Source organism: Callospermophilus lateralis, chromosome 1 (genome assembly GCF_048772815.1).
Source record: "Callospermophilus lateralis isolate mCalLat2 chromosome 1, mCalLat2.hap1, whole genome shotgun sequence".
Classification (NCBI taxonomy): domain Eukaryota; kingdom Metazoa; phylum Chordata; class Mammalia; order Rodentia; family Sciuridae; genus Callospermophilus; species Callospermophilus lateralis.
In genome coordinates, this window is record NC_135305.1 from 224,395,655 (window position 1) to 224,417,822 (window position 22,168).

At 61.0% G+C, this 22,168-nt stretch overlaps 2 protein-coding genes across 5 annotated transcripts; one reads left to right on the plus strand and one right to left on the minus strand.

The window, feature by feature from the left end:
• Nucleotides 1-849: 849 nt before the first annotated feature.
• Nucleotides 850-6,051, plus strand: Polr2e (RNA polymerase II, I and III subunit E). 2 transcript variants are annotated; one of them, XM_076872452.1, is made up of 8 exons: nt 857-1,109; nt 1,987-2,161; nt 3,290-3,405; nt 4,047-4,127; nt 4,756-4,814; nt 4,903-4,981; nt 5,220-5,296; nt 5,727-6,051. In XM_076872452.1, the coding sequence occupies exons 1-7, from the start codon at nt 1,053-1,055 to the stop codon at nt 5,283-5,285; spliced, it is 633 nt and encodes a 210-aa protein (XP_076728567.1). In that variant the 5' UTR covers nt 857-1,052; the 3' UTR covers nt 5,286-5,296; nt 5,727-6,051. The 2 variants fall into 2 exon arrangements, with proteins under 2 accessions (XP_076728568.1, XP_076728567.1); XM_076872453.2 differs by lacking the exon at nt 4,047-4,127 and having other exon boundaries at nt 850-1,109.
• Nucleotides 6,052-8,458: 2,407 nt separating this feature from the next.
• Nucleotides 8,459-21,665, minus strand: Arhgap45 (Rho GTPase activating protein 45). Of its 3 annotated transcripts, none has more exons than XM_076872471.1 (23): nt 21,494-21,665; nt 20,307-20,637; nt 17,579-17,722; nt 17,307-17,391; nt 17,154-17,226; nt 16,960-17,026; nt 16,688-16,825; nt 16,531-16,595; nt 16,271-16,381; nt 16,119-16,199; nt 13,659-13,844; nt 13,359-13,496; nt 13,097-13,287; nt 12,850-12,974; nt 12,684-12,767; nt 12,490-12,594; nt 12,218-12,390; nt 11,434-11,622; nt 11,225-11,362; nt 10,765-10,991; nt 10,475-10,685; nt 9,784-9,892; nt 8,459-9,336 (listed from the first exon to the last, which is right to left on the minus strand). In XM_076872471.1, the coding sequence occupies exons 1-23, from the start codon at nt 21,581-21,583 to the stop codon at nt 9,014-9,016; spliced, it is 3,384 nt and encodes a 1,127-aa protein (XP_076728586.1). In that variant the 5' UTR covers nt 21,584-21,665; the 3' UTR covers nt 8,459-9,013. The 3 variants fall into 3 exon arrangements, with proteins under 3 accessions (XP_076728586.1, XP_076728580.1, XP_076728594.1); XM_076872465.1 differs by having other exon boundaries at nt 13,659-13,847; XM_076872479.1 differs by lacking the exon at nt 10,475-10,685 and having other exon boundaries at nt 13,659-13,847.
• Between the last annotated feature and the right edge of the window lie 503 nt (nt 21,666-22,168).

The following is a 22,168-nucleotide window of genomic DNA, read 5'->3' on the forward strand; positions in this document are numbered from 1 at the left end:
AGGCGAGCCATGAAGCCTGATTACAAGCAGAGACCACCCTCTACTTCACCTTTCCTTCCTCCAGGCTGCTGGGCGCCCCAGGCCACCCTGTGTCTTTATCCCGTCATAGCCCTAGCCCCAGCTTTGGGGAGGCAGCTTTGACTTGGGGCTCCGGCCTTATGTGTGGATGGCCTGCGAATGGACCCTTTTGCAAAACCCGTGCTTTCAGTGACTGGCGCGCCGCGCCGCGGGGAAACGTGCCTGCGGAGCAGGGAGGACGCGGCGCGGGGGCCGGGCTGGGCTAGGCGAGGGCTCCAGGACGGCCGAGCGGGAGCGCTTCACCAGCACCTGGGGCGACCCCGGGCCCTTCTCGGGGTGCTCAGTTCACCCCTAGGACAGGGACAGCCTATCACATCGCACCAAGAGGGAAACAGTGGGGACGTGGACGTCACACGAGCCCAACGAGGAAACCAAGTGCAGTTGGGTGCACGGATCGCTTGGAGCGCCTCCCCGAGCCGACCCGCGACCCTGCTCAGGCCTCGGTTTTCCGCCGGCTCCTGGGATTCTTTTTCTTTTTGGTACCGAGGATAGAACTCGGGGCACTCCACCACTGAGCCACACCCCTGCCCTGTTTAGTATTTTATTTAGAGACAGAGTCTCACTCAGCTGCTCAGCGCCTCGCTGATGCTGAGGCTGGCTTTGACCTCTGGATCCTCTTGCCGCAGCCTCCCGAGCAGCTGGCATTATGGGGCGAGCGCGCCCGCCCCGCTCCCCCGGGATCCTAAACGGCCGCCCCGGGCAGGAGTTGAGCGGAAACTCGCACTCCCAAGAGGCCTTGCGGCCAAAGCCACAGAACTCCTGAGGCGGGTCTCTGCGCAGCCAGCCACCGCCCTCGGGGGGCTCGGGCTGCCCTGAGCGCTGCCGGTCGCGCAGGTCTTTTCGTTCAGGCGTTCGCCGACGACAGCCCCGCGCGGGGACAGGCTGTGGGGCCTGCCCGGCGCTGGGCGCTGGCGGAGTTCGCGTGGGTCCTGCTGGGCGCATGCGCGGTGGGCTGGCCTGCGCGCGGCGGCGCCATGGACGACGAGGAAGAGACTTACCGGCTCTGGAAGATCCGGAAGACCATCATGCAGGCAAGCAGCGCGAGGACGCCCTGCCCTGCCCGCGTGCCCGCCGCTCCCTCGCCGTGGCGGCGCCCGCCCCCGTCCCTCGGAGACCCGCCTGGGGTGCCCGGAGGAGGACAGGGTGCGCGGGGACCGGAGCGGGCGCCGCCTGCGGAGTCCAGGCCGCGCTACCCGCGCTGGTCCCTCGGCGCCGGCTTGTTTTGCGGTCCTGGGCCTGAGCTCGGGCCGCACCGCGCCGCGCCCCTGCGTGGTTTCTCCGGCACCGGGGACCGTCGCGGCGGGAGCCGAGGCCAGGCCGGGAGGAGGGCGTTGCTGGGTTGGCCTGCGCGGACTCTGGTTTGGAAAGCAGGGGAAGACATCTTGCGTTTGCCTCCGAGTCGGGGAGTGCTTGCCCAGCGTGCAAGCGAAAGGAGGAAGTCGGGGCTGGAGCGGGAGTGCAGGCGGGACGAGCCCGCGATCCTGGGCCCCGCCGTTCCGGGTGAAGCCCCCTGCAGCCTTATGCCCTGTCAGCACGGTCGCATGAAGCCGCACCTGTCGCCTCCCTGCCTCACATGGCTTTGCAGACGGGTCAGGAGGACTGGCTGCAACCGCTTGGGTTGGTTCCCAGCCAGATTCCTGCCAGACTGGGTGATGGGGGTCAAGGCTGGAGGTCTCTGGGAGCCTCTGGGACTGCTCTGGTGACATCACAGGGGGTCGCAGTGGCTAGTTATGTGGCACCCTCTAAATGCTCAGCCAGTTTGCGACTATTACTATTGAGTGACTCAAGGCTGTGTGCACCTGTGCCACTGCCACATTCAGCTGTTTGGGTGTTTGTCCACTCAGGTCACGAGTTCTTGTTTGCTAAGATGCTTGGGCAGGCTCATCACTTGGCTCTTTCTCCTAGCAGCTGTGCCATGACCGTGGCTACCTGGTGACCCAGGATGAGCTGGACCAGACATTGGAGGAGTTCAAAGCCCAGTTTGGGGATAAGCCAAGTGAAGGGCGGCCGCGCCGCACAGACCTCACCGTGCTGGTGGCACACAATGATGACCCCACTGATCAGATGTTCGTCTTTTTCCCAGGTGGGGGCCTGTGCTGGTCCATGGCAAGTGTCCCCAAGGGGGTATGGTTCTGATGTAGTCACCTAGACACCACCTCAGGCACTGGTTCATAGCACCCTCTAAGTCCGTGTGGTTCCCATATGCCCCCCCCTCCCCATCTCTTTCTGAACTGTGTTCTCAACCCTTTAGGCCCCCAGCCCCCCGTGACATCAGCTCTGCATATGCCTTCCCCCTTCCCCACCTGGAGGGAAAGTGCAGGCCCAGCTCTCAGCCAGGCAGACAGGCCTCGTCCCTGGAGCCCATGTGCCACTTCCCTTTGTCCCACCCAGGTGCTGCAGGGCTCCTGCCCTGCCCGCCTTCCCACCAGTTCCCCTAGGACCCTTCCCTTAATGCTTTTTAAAATTTTTTTATGGTACTGGACCCAGGAGTGCTTAACCACTGACCTTTATCCTCTGGTGACAGGATCTCACTAAGTTACCCAGGCTTCCCTGAACTTGTTCCTCTAGCCTTAGTCTCCTGAGTAGCTGGATGCTGGGTATGTCATTCTGCCCAGCAGGGTGCCCCACAAGTTTTAGTCTCTTCCTAAGTGTGACTCAATACCCACTCTGATTACTTCACTGTATTCTAACCTCTTCTTTTAAAATGTTGATTCCAAGTACGGTTACAACTTTGAGGTTCTAGGGCTGGGGCTTTAGCATATGAAGGGGCACAGTCCAGTCCTATTGCTGCCATCAGTGGGTCAGGTGAGAGCAGAGGCTGTGGCTGGACAAAACATGGACAACCCTACGTCCCTGTGCCGATTGGCCCCTGGGCTCCTGGGCCTCCCAGTACTCAGGTGGCAGGCCTGTGCCCTGTCAGCAGACTCTCACCATGTGAACACCCAGCTTCTGTCTCTTGGGCTCCCAGAACCAAAGAATCTAGAGTCTCCCAAACTGTAAAACTGCTTGGGGCACCTGACTCCAAACGTCAGGAAGGGACCCGCCAGGTCCAGTGGGACTTGATGCCCTGGATCCTGCAGTTCAGGTCTTGCCTTGCAAGTGGGGACCTTGAGGCCCCAAAAGGAGCAGCGACTGGACTGAAGCCGGCTAGTCGGCGTGCCCTGGGCGGTGAGGGCAGGCTCCCAGCAGTGCCACTGCACATCTGTTTCAGAGGAGCCCAAGGTGGGGATCAAGACCATCAAGGTTTACTGCCAGCGCATGCAGGAGGAGAACATCACCCGGGCCCTCATCGTAGTGCAGCAGGGCATGACACCCTCTGCCAAGCAGGTAGGCGCCCCACCTTTGTACCACCCAGGGGCTGGGTCAGTTCAGTCCCATGGAGGAAGTGGCTGAGTTTACAACAAGTCCCAACCCTTTCTGCCTGCCTAGCACCTCATTGCCCCTGCCTGCCACACCCTTACTCCCTGCCAGTGGCAGGCTTCGCCTGGGCACCCCCAACCAGGGAGGCCTCCCATCCCCGCATCTGGGATTTCAGCCCGGAGTCCTGATGTGACTGTGGGAACCAGGTTCTGTGTCCTGCTTGGACAGGGGTGGGCTCATCAAGAGGGGCTTGGGCCCCTGTGGCCTGCACAGGTGCCCTCATTCCTGGCATTTGGGTTGAATTGAGCTGAGCAGGTTCATGGGGATCAGGTGGCCAGCGCACTGCCTTTGTCCAGCCCATGCTGTAGGGTTCGCATAGTCGCATGGTACCTCTTCAATGGGGAGAAGTTGCCACGCCAGCTCTGAAGACACCCAAGAGGCAGCTGGACAGGTTGGGAGGGACCGTGTCCTGTTGCAGCCGGCATAGGCCAGAGGACACCACCTGGGTGCAGTGTGGAGGCACCTGGGTAGACCCTGCAGCCTGAGGGGTGGGGTCAGGGCCGAGGCTGCTCATCCACAGCTGTGTGTGACAGCCCTGTCTCTTGCAGTCTCTGGTGGACATGGCCCCCAAGTACATCCTGGAGCAGTTCCTGCAGCAGGAATTGCTCATCAACATCACGGAGCACGAGGTGGGCCAGTGGGAGATGCAGGTGGGGTGCTGCTCATCAGCATGCTGGAGCAGGAGGTGGCCTGGTGGCGGGGAGTGGGGAGGATGGCAGGGTAGGCTTCCTACAGTGAGGCCTGGCCAGGGCAGCCTCTGCATCCAGGCTCCTGCTAAGGGTGTGGGTCCCAGGCCTGCCTGGGCCTGCAGGATAAGGGCTGGGAACAGGCATCTCTTTCTGGGGGCCCCTGGGCCCTGTGCTGACAGCATAGTAGAGAGAACCTAATGCAGCTGGGCATGGTGGCATACGCTTGTAATCCCAGCGGCTGTGCAGGCTGAGGCAGGAGGATCGCGGGTTCAAAGCCAGCCTCAGCAAAAAGCATGATGTGAAGCAACTCAGTGAGACCCTGTTTCTAAATAAAATTCAAAAAAAGACTGGGGATGTGGCTCAGTGGTGAAGTGCCCCTGAGTTCAATCTCCGGTATCAGGGGAAAAAAAAAAAGAGAGAACCTATTGCAGTGACCATTTCCCAGGTTGCCCACAGCTTCAGTGTGGGTTCTTCACCCCTCCCTGTGTGCTCAGGGTGGTGGTGGGCTTTGTCTGGGTCCTGAAGTCTGGCAGCCCTGGTGGTGACTGATGGGCTCCTCTCTCCACAGCTGGTCCCAGAGCATGTGGTCATGACCAAGGAGGAGGTGACTGAGCTGCTGGCCCGGTAGTATCCTTGCAGTCACACCCCCTGGCTCCTAGAGTCCCACCCCAACCCCAGATGGTCCTGCTGGGCTTTTCCTTGACCTGCTTCCCAGCAAACTCCGAGAGAACCAACTGCCCAGGATCCAGGCAGGGGACCCTGTGGCCCGCTACTTTGGGATAAAGCGAGGGCAGGTGAGAGACCTCTCGGGCAGGACGACCTTTGATGCTGCTCTGAACCTGCCTGCCGGGGACTTGGCTTTGTCCCTCCCACAGTCCTATCCCCTGCAGTCTGGAAGGGCCTTAGAACCACATTCCACACACCTTTTTAAAGCCACAGCAACTGGGGTCCAGAGAAGAGTAGTTGCCTGCCACTCTGTGCTGCCATGGTGAGGCCTGTTGTCCCCCAGCACCTGTCCCTGTGCTCCTGCAGGTGGTGAAGATCATCCGGCCCAGCGAGACTGCGGGCAGGTACATCACTTACCGGCTGGTGCAGTAGCCATGAAGCAGGTGAGAGGGGTGGGAAGGGCCAGAGGCAGGGGATTCTCCCTGTGCTGGCCTCCAGGAAGGCTGTCACTCTGTCCTGGGACAAATCCTGCCTACTGCCCCCAGCTCAGACCCTACCTGGGCCTGTTCACTCCTGTTGCCCCAGACGCCCAGGAATTCAGGGGTGAACTACCCCCATATCACTTCTCCCCTGAGCTGTCCACTGTCAGGACAGTTCACCTTCAGGGCAGGCAAGAGGCAGAGCTTTGCAGGGGGGTGTTGGCAATCCCACCAGGAGGGTGACTTCAGACCCACCTGAGGGCAGTGCTGAGACAGGAGAGCCCTCCCGAGCTCCCTGGGCTACCTGTGCGCATGCTCATGGAGCAGGCCTGCCAGAGGCCTTGTGCTGCCCAGCAGGCGCCCTGTGCTGCCCTGCATGCTCTCTTTGTTCCAGGTGCCTGACTCATTGAGGCCCTGGTTCTCCGTGCCCAGACCCCAGAGATGGCACCGGTGTATGTGACCACCGTCAGGGACACCCACCTACCTGCAGGGACCTGCCCTCCTGCGTTCTGAGGGCAGCAGTCTCTGCTTTATCTTACCTGGGGCGAGGACTCCTCTTCCATGGCCTGTCCGGCTCTGGCTGCGCCCCTATGTGCTCTGGGCCCATCCCCACCTGACATCTCCCGACTTCACCGAGGGCAAGGCTACGGCCAGCTCCTTGGCAGGTTTCCTCTGTCAGAATGCTGTATGGCCTAAAAATAAAGGATATTTTAAGTAAATTTGATTGTTTGAAAAGCCAAGATGAATTGCAAGGCTTATGCGGGTGGCCTGCTCTGGGTGGAGCCTGGGGGCAGATGCTGCCTGTCCTGACCCCTGTCCCTGCTGTGCGCCTCGGCTTGAGCACCGGGTGAACCTGTCTGCAGCGCCTGCACCTTGCTCGGCTGCTCCTCTCACCTGGAAACAGAAGGTCAGTCTTTGCCTTTCCCACTGACCTCGGGTGGCCTCTGCCCACACAGGTGGAAAGCAGGCATTGGTGAATCTTCCCGCTGTGTCTGCATTTGCATTGGGTTCCTCAGTGCTGGGGATGAGACCCTCAGCCTGAGCCTGCCCAGCATACGTGGTGCCGCTGAGGGCCTGGCTGCAGATGGTGGACTCACTACTTCGTGATGTGCCACCATCCCGTGTCTAGTTCTGAAACACTGTCACTCCAAAAAGAAACCCGTCCCCTCCCAGCCCTGCACCCACAGGTCTACATCCTGCCTCTGGACTCTCCTGCATTGGGGGTCTCTTGTCACTGGGTCACGCTCTGTGGCCTTGCGTGTCTGGTTCTCATAGGGCATAAGGTCCTCAGGTCCATCCACGCTGCAGCTGTCACCTCGCTCCTGCATGTGGCTGAGGACACTCCAGGTGTGCCTGAGCCAGGCTGGGTGTCCCTTCACCTGGGACATTGACCTTGGGCTGCGCTGGCGCTTGACTGTGGTGCACAGAGCTGCTGAGGCCATCTGTGGGCACATGTGTGGTGACAGGCTCTCTGGGTGACAGGTGCTCTGGGCATACACCAGGAGTGGCCGAGCTGGTCAGTGGGGCTCGGACCTGCTTGGTGGCTGCATGTCTCACCCTCACTGCTCACTGGCACCTCTTAATGTATACCTTTTATTTTTTAATGTATTTTACTTTTATTTTTTAAAATTTTTCTAACGTTTGTTTTTTTGGTTGTAACTGGACACACCTTTATTTTACATATTTATCTTTATGTGGTGCTGAGGATGGAACCCAGGGCCTTGCAGGTGCTGAGCAGGTGTTCTACCTCTGAGTCCAACCCCAGGCCCTTCTTTGAGTGAAGCTCTTGTGGTAGATGTGAAGTGACTTGTTTGTAGATTTTGGTTCCTTACCAGATACGAGATTTGCAAAAACTTGTTTTCATGGCCCTTAAGTACCCACATGGTTACTTGTTTACAAATGGGCCTTCCCATACATTTAGATGGGGCCTAATTGCCCTGGACGGAAGAGGGTCTGGACCGGTCAGAGGCAGGGCCTCTCCTGGCCACCCTGAAGTGCTATTATGTGAAAACCCAGACACACAGGGGTCTGTTTGGAGGTTCCCTCTTTTCCAGGGATCGATTATACTTTTAGCCTTATAGTAGTCTAACAGGTAGAGCAAGTGCCCCTTCTCTCCAAAAACAAACACGCTGCTTTTTAAAATCCCTTGCCTAATAGGAGCCCGTCACCACAGGAGGTCCCTGGAGCCCCCAGATCCAGAGGCAGGAAGCAGCAGGGGGTTACAGGAGTTGGGAGGCAGTATGAGTCTGAGAAGGTAGAACATTCCAGGGATGGATGGTGGGACAACATGCACCAGCTCAGATGCAGTCAGCCGCTGGGTGTGCCTCTTGATGCCAACAAGACAAGGTGGGCTGAGGTGACTCGGTGGTGGACACTTGTCTAGGCTGCACGAGACCCGGGGTCCATCCCCACTCAAGGGCCACAGGAAATGCTTCTGGCCTTGTGGGCCCGTTGGTTCCTGTCACCCTCCCTCGACTTGTGGCAGGAGTGGTGGCCGTGGTAACCTGGACCCTGGCCTGCTGCCTGCCAAGAAGACCCTGTGCCCTGTAGGCAGCTCAGTGCAGCTTCATGTAGGGTCTGGGGCTGCAGGTCCTGATGGCGGCTGCTGCATGGGGAAGGAGGGCTTCTCCCCCACACCTGCTGTGGAGCCCTGCCTGGAGTCAAAGCTCACCTCTTTCTGCCCAGGAAATTTGCCCTGGGTGAGCCTCAGGGCCTCACCCAGCAGTGACCTCCCGCACCATCCCTCAGGTGAGGGTCAGGACCAAGAAGCGGGTGGGCAGTGGCCACTCCTCCACTGGCCGTGACAGAGAGCAGGCTTAGTATGCGTGAGCTCCAGGTTCAGTCTCCAGAAGGTCACGAGTCGAATTTTGCCACAGCCTGGCCCCTGGCAGCCACGTGGGGTGGCAAGGGACCTTGCAGCGGAGAACATGCTCTCCATGTGGACCGCTCTGCAGGCCATCCCGGAGCTGTAGGCTACCTCCAGGACTCCCAGGCTCGCCAAACCACCGGGGCTGGCAGAGGGGACCTCCTCCCCATGGCCCTCCTTGGCCAGGAAGCCAAGGACACACCACGGGCCTGTGGCCCAGCTTCCCCCTTCCCCAGGGCCACAGCACATAGACCAGGTATGAGTTTATTTTAAGCAAAACAGACACATTTCCAAGAAGTACATGGTGACCTGAGAGGCTGCACTATGTACCTAGACCTAGGTGACCTGGACTCTAGGTGTCCAGAGCTTTCTGGAAAAGTGAGCAAATCCCAAAGTCAGAGCCTGGCCCTACTGACCCCAGCCTGGGCTTCAGTGTCAAGGCTGGCCTGCACCCCAGTTCCACAGCACCCAGAACAGCCTCAGCCCCGCAGTGGTGAGGAGCCATCAGTGCAGGGCCTAAGATTGAGAGCCCAGGGGCAGCGAGGGGACTTGGACAGGACTGCTCCACCCACACAGCCCTGTGGGCCGACCACAGATGGGGAGCTTCACCCAGAGCCAGGTCTCCAGCTCAGCTGAGCCGAGGTGAGAAGCTTCAGGAGGAGGCTGCCACCAAGTGGGCCAGCAGGACTGGGCCAGCACAGGTGCTCTCACCAAGGACAGGCCTGCGAGGCTAGTCCAGCCTTGAGATGCAGATAGCCCTAGACACAGACCAGGTATAAGAGAAGCTGGCAATTGTCCCCACCCACCACCCCAGCTCAGAGGAAATCTGGCTGTCGCCCCCAGCAGGTGCCTGCTGCCATCTGCCCGCCGCGGAGTCTCATGGTGGGCCGCTGGGCCTGCGCCATGTTGTTGGACTGGTTGGTGTTGTAGGTTGAGAGCTGCAGCACTTGGTCCTCCTCGTCCTCCTCCTCCCCCAGCTGCCCCTCACTGCCACTGCGGCTCCGGCGACCCTCCAGGCTGGCTTCACCCTCCTTCTCCAGAAAGCTGAGATGGTGCAGGGCGCTGGCGTCTGAGGATGACAAGGGATCCGAGCCCTCTTCCAGCTCTGAGTCAGAATCGTTAGATGCAACTCGGGATTCTAGGAAGGCCGGACAGAGAGGGAGAGAGAATGGAGTGGAGGACCTGGCTCAGTGGACACGGAGTGGACACTGGGCCATCTCCACCTGAGTCAAATCCCAGGGTCCCCACCCCAGCCTGGTCTCTCTCTCAGATACTACACTCCCCCCGGGAAGCATGTGGCCTGGCCTGATGTTGGCGCCTCAAAGACTCAAGGCCTGTGGGCATGGATCGTCATGGCTATTCCTCAGTGCAGATGGCCACCTTGGAAAGAAGGCACTGTTGGCTTGGTTACAACACTTGAAAGGACAGTGCTGAATACTGGGTACACGTGGTGTCCGTGGCAGACGACCCCACAGAAGTGCAGTCTTGGGCCCCGCGACTCCAACCTGTGCTGTGCACGCAGGCTCCACTGTGGACACACGTGCCCACTGGCACCAGGGCCTGGCCTCCCTGCAGCCCCACTCACCTCGGCCCCTGTCCTCTGCCTCCTCCTGCAGGGCATAGGCAGACTCCTCTCCAGCCTCCGGGTAGGGCATGGAGACCACCACCTCTGCCCGCTGACTGGGTGGCCCATCCTGCCAGGGGGAAGGGAGTCAGGGAGGCCCAGCTCCAGCCACCCCAGACCCTGAAAGTCAGGACTGCTGCTACTGAGGCTGTGCGATGTCCCAGGGTCCACTCCGTGGCCACTCCCACAGCTTGTGCAAATAGGCCTGCTCCTCCTGAAACAGCCACTGCACTCCTGCTCCCAGCCCACCCGTTCTGCCAGTCGGGCCAGGCCCAGCACAGCTCTTGGGGGCTCACTGGGGCTGGCGGGGGTAAGAGAAAACTCAGGAACACCACGAGATGCCAGGAGACGGGTGAAGAAATACAAGGAGGACTTGAAGAGAAGAGAGGAGCAGATGTTCTGAGGAAAGGGAACCAACTTAAAGAAACCAAAGCTAGGCCTCTGGCTGAAGTGGCCCAGCTGCCCATGGGCAGGAAGTGCCCCCCATAGGAGGGTGGAGGCCAGCAGTGCCTCTGTTTCCCCGGCACTCTGTCCCAGGGCTCAGACACACCTTGTACAGTCTCTGTCCCAAACAAGGGCTCCCCAGTGTTGTCCCCACCTGCTCGCACCCACACCCTCCCATGCACAGCTGTGGCTCCGACCCATGCCTCACCTGGCACCCTGGTGCCTCCTCAGGCTCCTCCTCAAAGATAAGGCTGTAGTGGACGATGAGGGTCTCAATGACACGGGCCTGGTGGGGATAGTCCACCAGAGAGGAGAGGGAGATGGTGGCCTCTGTGGGTCGCGGCCGTAGCAGTGTTGGCCCAAATACAATGCCCAGGTTCCCTGGGGTCATCTTGTTATCCTGTTCCACCTCCACTATCCTGGGGCATGGAGAGCACAGGGTGTGTGAGTGGCTCCTGGAGCCTGCCTGAAACCCTGGGCCCCAGCCCTATGACTTACCTGCGCAGGTGTCTCAGCAGATACTGCAGTGTGGCCAGGTTCTCCGGGGGCAGGTCCCGCAGCAGCTCCCGTAGGCGGCCCACCATAACAGCAGCTGCCGCCTCGCTCTCAGACCCATCCTGCCGGCCCCTGGACGCCGTCTTGGCCTCAGCCTCTGCCTTCAGGCTGTCCTTGGCCAGCCCCACGAGCTCGTGGTATAGGCGGAAAGATATGAGAGGCTCCGGCAGCTGCAGGAGGGTGTCAGGAGCAGAGTCAGAGGGCTGGTCTAGCCTGCCGCCATAGCCACGCCCAGCCACACCAGGGCCCCCCACTGCAGCCACCGACTCCGCCCCAGCCCTCCAGAGAGCGCCTGTGCCCACGCCCCTCCGCACTCCGGCCACGCCCAGCACAGTAGGACCCCACCCACTGTACACCTGCTCTGGCCACGCCCCTTCCAGTGCCCACCTCCAGGGCGCCTCACCTGGCGCAGGTAGAGCTTGAGGACGTTGCTGATGTCGTGCGGTAAGGCCTGCGACAGCTCCACCAGTTCCTTGCCGGTCTCGAAGGCCTGGCACAGCTTCTCCACGCGCGTCTTCACACCGTTGACCCGGTAGATGCCCTGCGGTGCCGCAGTCAGCCTCTGCCCGCCCTCCCAGGACCCGGGAATCCCACCAGTTCCCAGAGACACACCTTGACGCGCAGCGCGCGCCTTTCGATCTCGCAGACGCACTTCTTGACGATGAAAGGCACGCCATCCAGGGTACCGCGGGCTGCCCGGCTGAAGTCCTGGCCGAAGAGCTGCAGGCGGCCCTGCAGCTTCTTGTGGCCGCATTGAATAGCCAGGGTCTCCAGGCACTTCTTGTGGCAGGCTAGGCAGCACTGGGGGTCAGCAGGCAGTGAGCCTCGGCCGGGCAGGCGGGACTCCACCTGCACCCTCCTCCCTGGGGCCCTTGCAATTCCCATGACATCCTCTGAAGGCACAAGCCAGACTGCTCCTGGCAGGCAGACGCCCCTCTTGGGTGGAACTGCTGCTGCTTGGGGTTGGGGCTGGGATTTCTCTCTTCTTCTTCTTCTTCTTCTTTTTTTTTTTTTTTTGCAGTGCTAGTATTAGGGATTGAACTTAGGGGTTCTCTACCACCGAGCCACATCCCAGCCCTATTTTGTATTTTATTGAGAGACAGGATCACTGAGTTGCTTAGCACCTCACCATTGCTGAGGCTGGCTTTGAACTTGCGATCCTCCTGCCTCAGCCTCCCCAGCTGCTGGGATTACAGGTGTGTGCCACTGTACCCAGCTGAAAACTGGTGTTTCTATACCCCTGTCCTGCCGCCTTTCAACCCCTTGATTTTCCTGCCACAGCCCAGGGCTTCAACATTGGCTCTCACCCCCCGGGACACTCTGTCCACTTCTGGCCTGTCCAGCCCCCCTCTGCACTTCCCTGCAGCACTGCTGCCCCAATGGGCGAGGCGTGTACCTCCTCACACTCCGCTCCTTGGAAGTACACGTAGCTGTTACATTCCCTGCACTTGGCGGGCGTCCGGAGCTTCCGAAGCCGGTGGGTGCGGGCTGCCTTGGACAGCCCCACATGGCGAAAAGGGCCGCTGGGTACAGCCACGGGCAGCTCAGGAGCCATGCCATTGAGGTCAGCTGGGCGTGAGAGGGGCAGCCAGTGTCACAAGGCAGGAGGGGCAAAGCCCTGGACGTGTTCCAGAGCTCACCCTCCCCTCTCAGGTCACAGTTCCTCACCCTGCTCAAAGGCAGACACCTCTGGGCCACCTTCCTGCTCCACCAGCTCCTCACTGGGTGACGTGGCACCGCCAGATGACATGCGCTGAAACTTCTTAAAGTCCTCTATGTAGGACAGAGGACTATCAGACTTCCCAAGCCAGGATGACTAGCAGCTCCCTGCCCCAGCCCGCTGGGCAGGCCTCAGGCCTCACCTGAGCCCGGCCTAGGGTCCAGACTCCTGTCGGAGTCTGAGATGGAGATGGGCCAGGACTTGTGCACCTGGTGTCCCCGCACCCCTGGGGAAGAAGGAGGGTGTGTCCAGCACAGGCCTCAGGCAGCCTTGGGAACCAGTGTCCCCTGCTCTCACCAGACACTCACCCCTGGGCTCCTTGGCAGGCGCCCCTTCATTGGGCCCACCTTCTTCAGGGGAGCTGCCAGTGGCCTCTGTCCCCACTGTGTCCCCAACGTTGAAGCTGCCCTTCCGGGCACGCATGATGGGAGACCTGGTGGAAGGGTGAGGAGGAAGGGTCAGCAGGGGCCTCACAGCAGTTCTGCCCCTCCAGGTGGGAAGCCTGCCCCCCGAACGGGTGCATGTGCCCGGGAGCCGGCTGGGCAGGTGGGGTACCAGGAGCTGGAGGAGACGTGGGGCTCGAAGTCGTAGCGCACGTCGGGCTCCTCGCCACGCTGCAGCTGGCGCACGTGGGAGGCGTACTGCTGGCCGGGGTCGTAGAGCTTGCTGCTCTCGCACAGCATCTGGAAGTGCACCGGCAGGGGCGCCGTCTGCATGTGCATCAGCTGGTAGTAGGAGATGGTGGCCTGCGGGTAGCACCCACAGGTGAGCGGCCGCCCTGCACGCACCGCGGCCAGAGCCCCGCCCCCGCACGCACCGACTTGACGGTCTGGTCGCTCTGCCGGATGACCTCCTGGATCTGCCGCAGCGCTGTCACCTTGGTGTCCTCCAGCTCCTGCTTCTGTGTCTTAGCATCCGCAACACAGGTGCGGTAGGTGGCCATGGCTTCCTCGGCCTGAGGTGGGGGGGAGCGGCTCAGCCCTCAGCAGGACCCAGCCAAGCAATGCAGAAACCCGGGAGGAGCCAGGCAGGAGAGGGTGTGTGCTCGGCGCCTACAGGCCAAGTGCGGGAGATGCCGCCCTGGGTCCCCTCCTACCAGGCCCTCTGCTGCCCTCACCTTGTTCTTGGCTTCCTCCTCCAGCCGCCGCCTCTTGTCCAGGGTCTTGGAGGCTGCATTGCCGGCCCCAGGTCCTGAGCTGGCCTGCTCCTCCTCTGCCTTGGCCACCAGGAAGCGGGCCTTGTCATGGTCCTCGGAGCGCTGCATGTAGCCCTGCTTGGCCTTGCGCAGGTTGGCCTCCGCCTCCTGCTGGGTGTGAGAAGGCGAGGTGGGGCCGGATCCAGCTTCTCCTCCAGCCCTGGCCGCTCCCACCCTCTTCTCCAGCCCCAGCTCTGGCACCCAGCAGGACCAAGCCAAGCCACGCAGGAACCCACAGTCCCGTCTGGCACACAGTGGTCCCTGCCCAACAGCAGCAGAATCGGAGGTGACACCTGCAACCAGACCCTTCAAGGAGTGGGATAGCCTCTGGCAGAAACACAGGTGCGACTGGAGTAGGAGGCTGGCAGGAAGCCAGACACCCCTGAGCACCAGGAACCTGCTCAGAAGCCACCGGGCCTGGGAGGCCCCTCAGCCCAAACCATCAGAGGCCAAACGTGCAGAAAAGAACCAGGGGCTCAGCCACCACTCGCTGGTGGAACTCTTGCTCAGTCCTCAGCAAAAAAAAAAAAGGAAGAAGAAGAAGAAAAAGTACTGCAAGTATTAAGAGAACATTTCAAAATAACCCCATGTGTGGGAATCCCTTTGATGGACAACACAAAACTCCATGTAAAAAAGCCAGAGCTGTGGATGTACCCGTCATCCCAGCTTCTGGGGAAGCTTAGGCAGGAGGATCTCGACTTCCAGGCCAGCCTGGGCAACTTACTGAGACCCTGTCTCAAAATAAAATGAAGCTGGGCTTCAGTGGTGCACACCTGTAATCCCAGCGGCTGGGGAGGCTGAGGCAGGAGGATGGCAAGTTCAAAGCCAGCCTCAGCAACTTAGTGAGGCACTAAGCAACTCAGAGAGACCCTGTCTCTAAATAAGATATAAAATAGGGCTGGGGATGTGGCTCAGTGGCACAGCACTCCTGGCTCAGTCCGACAAAACACACAGACTACTGCGATCAACTGCCACCAGGGCTTCTTCCTGCAAAACCAGCAGGGCAGATCACATAAAGAAACATGAGGGCCTGGGGGCACGGCTCGGTGGACAGCGCATGCCTAGCTCCTGTGAGGTCTTGGGTTCCGTCCCTAGTACCGAAACAGCAACCAATAAAAGGATTGAAAGAAGAAACAAAGTCAAGCGGAAGGTGTCAGCCACACTTACAACCCCAGCGACAGCCTCAGCAACTCAGTGAGATCCTGTCTGAAAAGCCAGAAATCCAGAGGGCTGAGGAGAAGTACCAGGAAAAGGGCACAGGAAGGGCAGCTCGTATGAGAGAAGAATCTGCTCTATTTAGAAAATAAAAATGTCCAGAGCCACGGGCATCAGGCTAGGAGGAGAAGACCGTGCTTCGTTTTGAAGCGTCAGAGAACTGACTCATCTTCCTAACTGGTGGCTTTGAATTGACATGACTCAGTCAGTCTGAATCTTAGGAATTCTTTCAGTCCTCAGTTAATCTTAAATGGAATAAATCGAATACATACTTTAAAATGAATAAATAAATAGGACCGGGATGTAGTTCACTGGTGCCCCTGGGTTCAATCCCAGCAGCGGGAGGGGGGGGGGTCAAACGATCAAGTAGTAGGAGGAGTCTCTAATTCACAGTGTTGGGATCCGAGTTCTCCAATATGTGAAGAGCTCTATCAAACCAATACAAATAATAATAATAATAAGAAGAAGAAGGCACTGTCTGAGCCACACCAAGGAAAGGGTATAACCCGAGGTTTCACAAAGCTGAAAAGCATGGCCACGGTGTCGCAGCAAAGCCATCCTGTTCCTGTCTCAACCATGACATCTGTTTTGGAGCACTGATCTGAGATGAACCCCCACAAACTCTGGAGGTGGGAGCACAGGCTAAAGCAACTGCCCATCCACATACTGAGCCACAGAAGCCTCAGCTGAGTGCTGAGCTGCTGCAAAGGGACGAGGCTGCGTCGTGTGGACCCTATGGGGTGAACTCTCGGTGCAGGGGTCAGTGTAGAGACAAGTGCCAAAATGGTCCCCCAGGAGCTGCGGATCTGCTGGAGTTGGCTGGTATAGGCTGGAAGCCTCCAGGACGGGGCTTCTCGGCCCACGCGCTGCTAACTCCGCTAAAAAGGCGAACAATAGTCCACGGTGCTGCTGAAGCCACCCGAAAGGGAACTGGGGAGCAGACACCAGACTAGAGTGACTGGGCCTCAGTGTCCTCCTCTCGTGGGGACTAGCTCTCTGCAGCCTGAGGAAACATCGCTTCTCCCCATTTCTGAACCACCCGCGGTGGGAACCGGGGAGCAGAGGGCCTGAGGGGCCAGACGGTGCTGTGGCTGCGTTCCTCGCAGGCGCACAAAGGCGCAGGAGCACAGGCGCAGTGAAGGCGAAGTCCCGCGCCTGCTCCCCTACCAGCTTCCTCTGTGCCCGGTGCCAGGATTCCTTGATCTCCTTCCTGCGCCGCTCATGCTCCAGCCGCCGCAGGGTCAGGGGCTGGGGAGAGATGGCCCATCAGTGGGGGCCCTGGCCACACCCCACCAGCCCACCCTGGAGGCCCAGCCCACCTGCATGAAGGTCTGGGTCTGTAGCGTGCCCACCGCCTGCACCATGCCGTGGCCAAACTCCAGGTCCTGCTCCAGGGCCAGCGAGTAGATGGACAGGAGGGGCATGTGGGGCTGTGGGGGTGGGGCCAGTCACTGAGGTGGGGAGGATGGCCCAGGCAGCAGCCCCAGCTCTGGAACCCTGTCACCTCTCATAGTCCCTGCAGCCACAGCCCGCTCCTGTAGTACAGAAGGGAGGCCCTGTCCCAGCCCGCGAGGCCTACCTCGTGCATGACACTCTGTCTGCAGTTGTGGACGATCTTCTGTAGGCCTTTGGCAAACTCCATCTCTGCGGGGTGTGAGGTGCCAAGTGTTAGACAGGCGCAAGGTGCACCGACTCCCTGGGACCCTCTGGCCAGACCCCACAGGGCCCACCCTCACCCAGAGCAGTCCGCTTCTCCAGGTAGCCAATGAGGTCCTTCATGTACTTGGCCATGTTCTTGGCATACTGCAGTGCAGCGTCCACACCACCCTCACAGCGCTGCAGTAGCACGTCCACTTCCTCCGGGGGTGGGCAGCCTGTGGGGCACCTGCTCAGCCTGGAATGCCACCACCCAGCCATCTGGCCACTCTGCCCTCCCCGTCCGGCTCAGTGCAGGCCTCTGGTGCCCAGCCCACTCAGGCACCTGCCCCTGGGGCTCTGGGACACTTACCTTCCTCACAGTCCTCAGTGCTGGGCAGGGGGCCCTCACTGCCCTGTCCGTACAGGTTCTCCATGGACTGCACAGAGGGAGACGCAAGTGAGACCAGCCCTGGAGATCCTGCCCTGCAGGAGGTGGCCACCACCTGCCTGAGGGGGGAGCACACCCACAGGTGGATGCAGACCCGCCCCACCCCCGCTGCTCACCTGGCTAGGGTCCCCAGGGGGCACTGCCAGGAGCGTGCTGCTGTCCACTTCGCCCATGAGGAACTCGGACACACTGCAGGGCCAGAGGGTCAGCACCAGAGGCACCCGGCACCATGCCCCTCAGCCCGCCCCAGGGCTCCCGTGCGAGCTCACGTGCTGCTGAAGGACACAGCCATGGTCTCCAGGGCCTTTTCGAACTCCCTCTTGTCCGACTCATGGTGGGACTCATAATGGAAGGCTGGGAAGCAGAGGGCACTCTGAAGGCCGTCCTCCCTTAGCCCACTGACAGAGCCCTCCCCCAAGCATCAGGGAGCAGCTGTGCCTGCCAAAGGCCTGTGCACCCTCAGAACCCACTTCAGGGAGCGCCCCCTCCAGGAAGCCCTGCCTGGCAGACCGGCCTGGCTGCCCCCTGCCCATCTGCTGACCTTTGACCTTGGCAATGAGGGTGCCAGCAGCCGTGAGTGTCTCCACGGTGTTCAGCAGTGGGTACTTGGAGATGACCTGGCGCATCACACGCAGGGCCTCACCCAGGCACTCATGGGCCAGTGGCCGGCGGGCCTCCAGGAGATCTGCTGGCCAGAGTGGGTGTGAGCAGAGAAGAAGGGGCCAGTCCCGGGGGTCTGCTGTGTCCTCACAGCTCCTGTCCCCAGGTGAGCACACTGAGGCCGAGGTGGGAGAGGGCAGCCATGAGACCCAGGGGAGGGACTGACCCTCTCTGGGCTCCTGGTCTGCACAGACTGGTCCTCGGCCTAGACGGTCCCTTCCACTCAGAACCCCTGTGACCCTCGAGAAAACAAACTGCTGCTGTCCAAGGCCAAGTCCTGGCCCTCCTCCTCCAGGCAGCCCCCTGGTTCCTGCCTGCCTTCTGCCTACCTGAGCACAGGGCCGGCCACCCCTCACCTCCCACGGCGCGATCCTGGCAGCTACTGCAGTGGGCACCTCCACTCTGCACATGAGCAAGCCGAGGCCCGGGGACACTTCCACTCCACCGGCTCTGAGGGCGGGGACGGCAGGGAAGCACCTGTCTGGCTTTACTTCCTGGGCCACCAGGAGCCAAGGGCTGGGGACTAGTCGTGGTGTGCTGGGATAGGACTTCAATGCCCCCTCAAACGCTCTAAATCAGAAGATTTTCATAAAAATGGGGAGCTGGGGAATGTGGGCCACTGGTGGACCTCTTGTCTACCTGCCAACGAGGACTTGGGTTCCAGCCCCAGCACCCTCTCCCAGCAAAAGAAACCAAACAGAAGGAGTGTGGGTGGGCTGGCGGAGAGTCACAGGGACTCGTGGAAGGTCAAGACGGGACAGTGAGATCCGGGAGAGGACAGCTGGAGGGTGTCCCAAAAGCCAAGTGACCCTGAACATTGCTGCCCGTCCCTTCTCAGCACAAAGACCCCCAGACCCCCAGAGGGGGTTCCAGGAATCTCGGGAAGCCTGCTGGGAAGGTCACGCCCCTGCCCTCCACCACACTCCTCCCCCGGAGATGTGGGCTGCAGGAGGGGCACCTGCCAAGTGCCGAGATGCAGGTTGACGTGGCCAAGGCAAGTGGTCGGCAGCTGTGCATCCCCGGCGGCCAGCCCAGTGCCTGGAGCACCACTGCGGGGCGGGGCGGGGTGGGGCGGGGGCACCTTGCACCCCGCACTGTCCCTCACCTCCGGGTCCCACCAGGCAGCGCACGGGGCATCCTCCCACGCTGGGTGCACCCACCATCCGGCAGATGCACCTCGTGAGGCGGAACCCGGACGGCCAGCGTGCGCCTGGGAGCAGGTGCCTGACTGGTGGAGGTCTCTGTGGCTGGCCAGTCTCCAAGCCGGCTTTGGCCAGTATGGAAACCCTGCCCCGCAGAGGAGAGCCCCGCCCCTGCGTCCAGCTGCCCTTTGTTAGGGTCCTTGGCTCCTGGCTACACGGCACATAGCGCTGGAGGGATCCAAGGCTGTGCAGCTCCAAGAAGGACAGTCCAGGACGGGTGGGGAAACCAAGGCCCGGAGAAGAAATCCAAGGCGCGAGGCGGTCTCCATGTGCATAAACTACTCTGGTGACCTTTGCACTAATCCCATGGCGCCTGTGTCCTTGCCCCATTTTACAGAACCAGCGCCTGCACTGTAGACAGGGCAGTGGCTAGCCCAGAGTCTCCGGCCGGCAGGGGCGGCTCCAGGACTCCAACCCCCATCCTGCTTGCGCCAGGTTCTTCCCCGCGCAGGGCGTCCCTGGGACGCAGGGCTGTGAGTCTGCAAGATGTCCCCGGGCTGCGCCCAGCCCCTGCCGGACCTCCAAGGAAGCGCCAGGATCGGAAGGAACCAAGATTAGGGTTTCCCCAGGAAACTGGCTCTGGCCCCCGCCCCTGGGACCAGATAACCCGCGGGCTCCCACCCCTCTCGGCAGAGCCTAGGCCACAGAGCCCCTGTTATCCCCCAGAAAGCCGCGAAGCTGAGGTCCAGCCTGCTGGAACCTCGGTTTCCTCATCTGTGGGATGGGCTGCTTAGGGGAGCAGGTCAGGGCGCTCCAACGGCCCTGGCACTGCGGTTTAGTGTGGGGCTGAAGATGGTTCAGGAGGTGCTGTGCCCGCCCCAGTCGAAGTGCCCGCCTGAGCTGCCAGGGACAAACAGGAAGCAGATGAAAATAACTCGGCAGGAAGCAGGACTGTCAGCAGCCGCGTGGAGAAAACGGAACTGCTATCGCGCAGGCCTCACCCCCAGCACCTCCTGCTACCTTCATGGGCCCCACAGCCTCTCCACCCAGACCGCAGCCCACCTTCAGCCCACAGCCTCCAGAAAGCAGATGAACCCGCCCCTCCTCTGCAGGAACACCCTCTATGGCTCCCGTGGCCTCCAGGGTTATGCCCAGGGCCTTCAGACCCATGCCACAGCCTCGTTCTCACAGTGGGCACACCACGGCCCTCCACACCTTTGCATTTGTTCTCTGTTTCCATGTTTGAGCCTGTGCCCGGGGCGGTCCCTCCACTGAATTGCTTTTCCCTCCTCCTGGTCACCAAACTCCTTCACATCCCTCTGAATCCTGGTTGTCATGGCCTCCTCCAGGCAGCCTCTCTGCCAGCCCATTTGGACCTTCCCCAAGTCCCTCCCTGCTTCCTTTTTTGACCATGCCTGCGTCCACTCAGCCTTCCACCCTGGCCTCCCTGTCTCGGCTGACTCTCACCGTCATGCAGTACACACTCCTTCAGTTTTTCAAGACCCTCTGCGAAGCGGGCCACATCGGCCAGCAGGTTTGAGATGTCCTCCACTGCATCAGGGCCAGGCCCCTCGCTAGGCAGCTCGGCAGGGCTGGAGGCAGTCAGAGGGCTTCGGTAGCCCCGGCCTAGCGTCCAGGAGGCAGCGCCAGAGAGCGGGAAGCCAGCAGCACTGGCGTGGCGGCTCAGGCTGGTGGGCCGCTTGAGTGTGCCTGTGGTCTTGGCACCTGAGGACACAGCGGGGGGCTCCAGGCTGGGTCCAGGGAACACCACATCCACTCCATCTTTCTTGGGAAGCTCCTAGGGGGGCGGGAAAGAGGGTAAAGGGGAGGCTTCAGCTTTGACACTGCCTCGGTTTCCCCAGAAATGAAGTGTGACTCTGGAGAACCTTCAGCCTTGTTCCATGGGAGTCAAAGGCCAGAGGTCAGAGGGCTGAGATGGGGACCTGTGTCCCCCCCCTCCACGGCACCTGTTACCCAACATCCTCTTCCCTGGAGCTTCTCACAAACAACGGTCCCTGCCCAAACCACAGCCAGGGGTGGAGTGCGCAGAGGCACTTGGGGGAGGGGAACCCCACTTCCTGGTGGGGGTAGGGAGCACCAGAGACACCCTCAGCCTGAGTAGACCCCCGGCTCCTGCGGATGTGTCCTCTTCAGAAAAGGCTCCTCCAACAGTTCCTGTACCCCAAGGCTCTGGTAGACCTCTGAGTCCTAGGGACACCCCAAACCTTATAGACAGATGCCCCCAAACTCCTAAACTTGGAGATGCCCTCAGCCCCTGGGGACACTCCTTCTCCCAGACCACTGTGCCACACAGATCCATAGGACGACCTGCTATAAACACGCAACCCCTCCTTCAATAGCTCCTGGAGCCCCCAAGTTACCTGAGCCCCCCTCCTGCAGAGCTCCAGACCCACGTCCACTCTGGCACTGTCCCGACCAACTAGCCCTGAGGCCCCTACCATGAGCCGAATACCCAGGTCCTGGCCTGTTCGTGGTGACCTCTGCCATCCAGCCTGGTGGGGACTGTAGCTGGCGTGGGTGCCCCATCGCCGGCCCAGCATGGTGTGGCCAGTGCTGTACCTCAAGCCGCGGACGCGCCCCTGTGCCTCCAGCGGGTGTTGCCCCAGTTCCCCGCCGGCTCTGCCAGGACTCACCCCTGAGGGCTGCGGGCTGGGGCTTCCCGCCCGGTTCTTTTTGGAGATGGAAGGGGTTTTCATTAGCTCCCGTTTCTTCCTGGAGAACATGGTGGGGTCAGAGGGGTGACCCGGAGGTGGGGCTGGCAGGTCGGCACGCTGGGGGGTCTTGGAAATGCAGCTCCTAGCGCTGGCTGCCTGGAGACCACATTGCCAGGGGCCACCCCCCTCCCCAGCTGTCAGGCCCACGTGACAGGCCGGGCCCTCATTGGCGCACGGTCGCGGTACAGGAAAGGCCTCCAAGGCGACACCGCAGACCCGCCCCACAGCTGGAGCCTCAGCCTGCCGCCGGGCAGAGTGGGCGCGATCAGAGGTCGCAGGCCGCCCCGCCCCGCCCTGGCTTCCTCTTTCAGGAGCCGCGAAGTCCACACCCGCGCGGGTGGTGATGCGCTGTCAGTGTGCACAGCAAGGCACTCAGCAACGACCACAGGGATGCTGACCTTCAACTCAAACACACCCACCCAGCTGCCAGTAGGAGCACGGGATAGCTGGGGTACGGATTTTCACGAGCACCCAGATGAGGCAGAGGGCTGGAGCCTCAGGCCCGGAGGCGACAGAGGCACCCCCTCCACCTGCAGGTACACCCCTCCCCCACTTTTCTGGTCACTGGCCTCAGCTCAGCTCTCCGCCCTGTCT

Bases quoted from the DNA above. Each gene is read 5' to 3' on its own strand.
- Arhgap45 (XM_076872465.1), bottom strand. From the start codon at position 21,583: ATGTTCTCCAGGAAGAAACGGGAGCTAATGAAAACCCCTTCCATCTCC. The intron at 13,848-16,118 runs GTAGGGGAGCAG...TCTCACACCCAG, and splicing joins ACCGGGCACAGAGGAAGCTG to CAGGAGGCGGAGGCCAACCT. The intron at 12,975-13,096 runs GTACCCCACCTG...CCCTTCCACCAG, and splicing joins CACGTCTCCTCCAGCTCCTG to GTCTCCCATCATGCGTGCCC.
- Polr2e (XM_076872452.1), top strand. From the start codon at position 1,053: ATGGACGACGAGGAAGAGACTTACCGGCTCTGGAAGATCCGGAAGACC. The intron at 1,110-1,986 runs GCAAGCAGCGCG...TTCTCCTAGCAG, and splicing joins TCCGGAAGACCATCATGCAG to CTGTGCCATGACCGTGGCTA. The intron at 4,815-4,902 runs GTATCCTTGCAG...CCTGCTTCCCAG, and splicing joins ACTGAGCTGCTGGCCCGGTA to CAAACTCCGAGAGAACCAAC.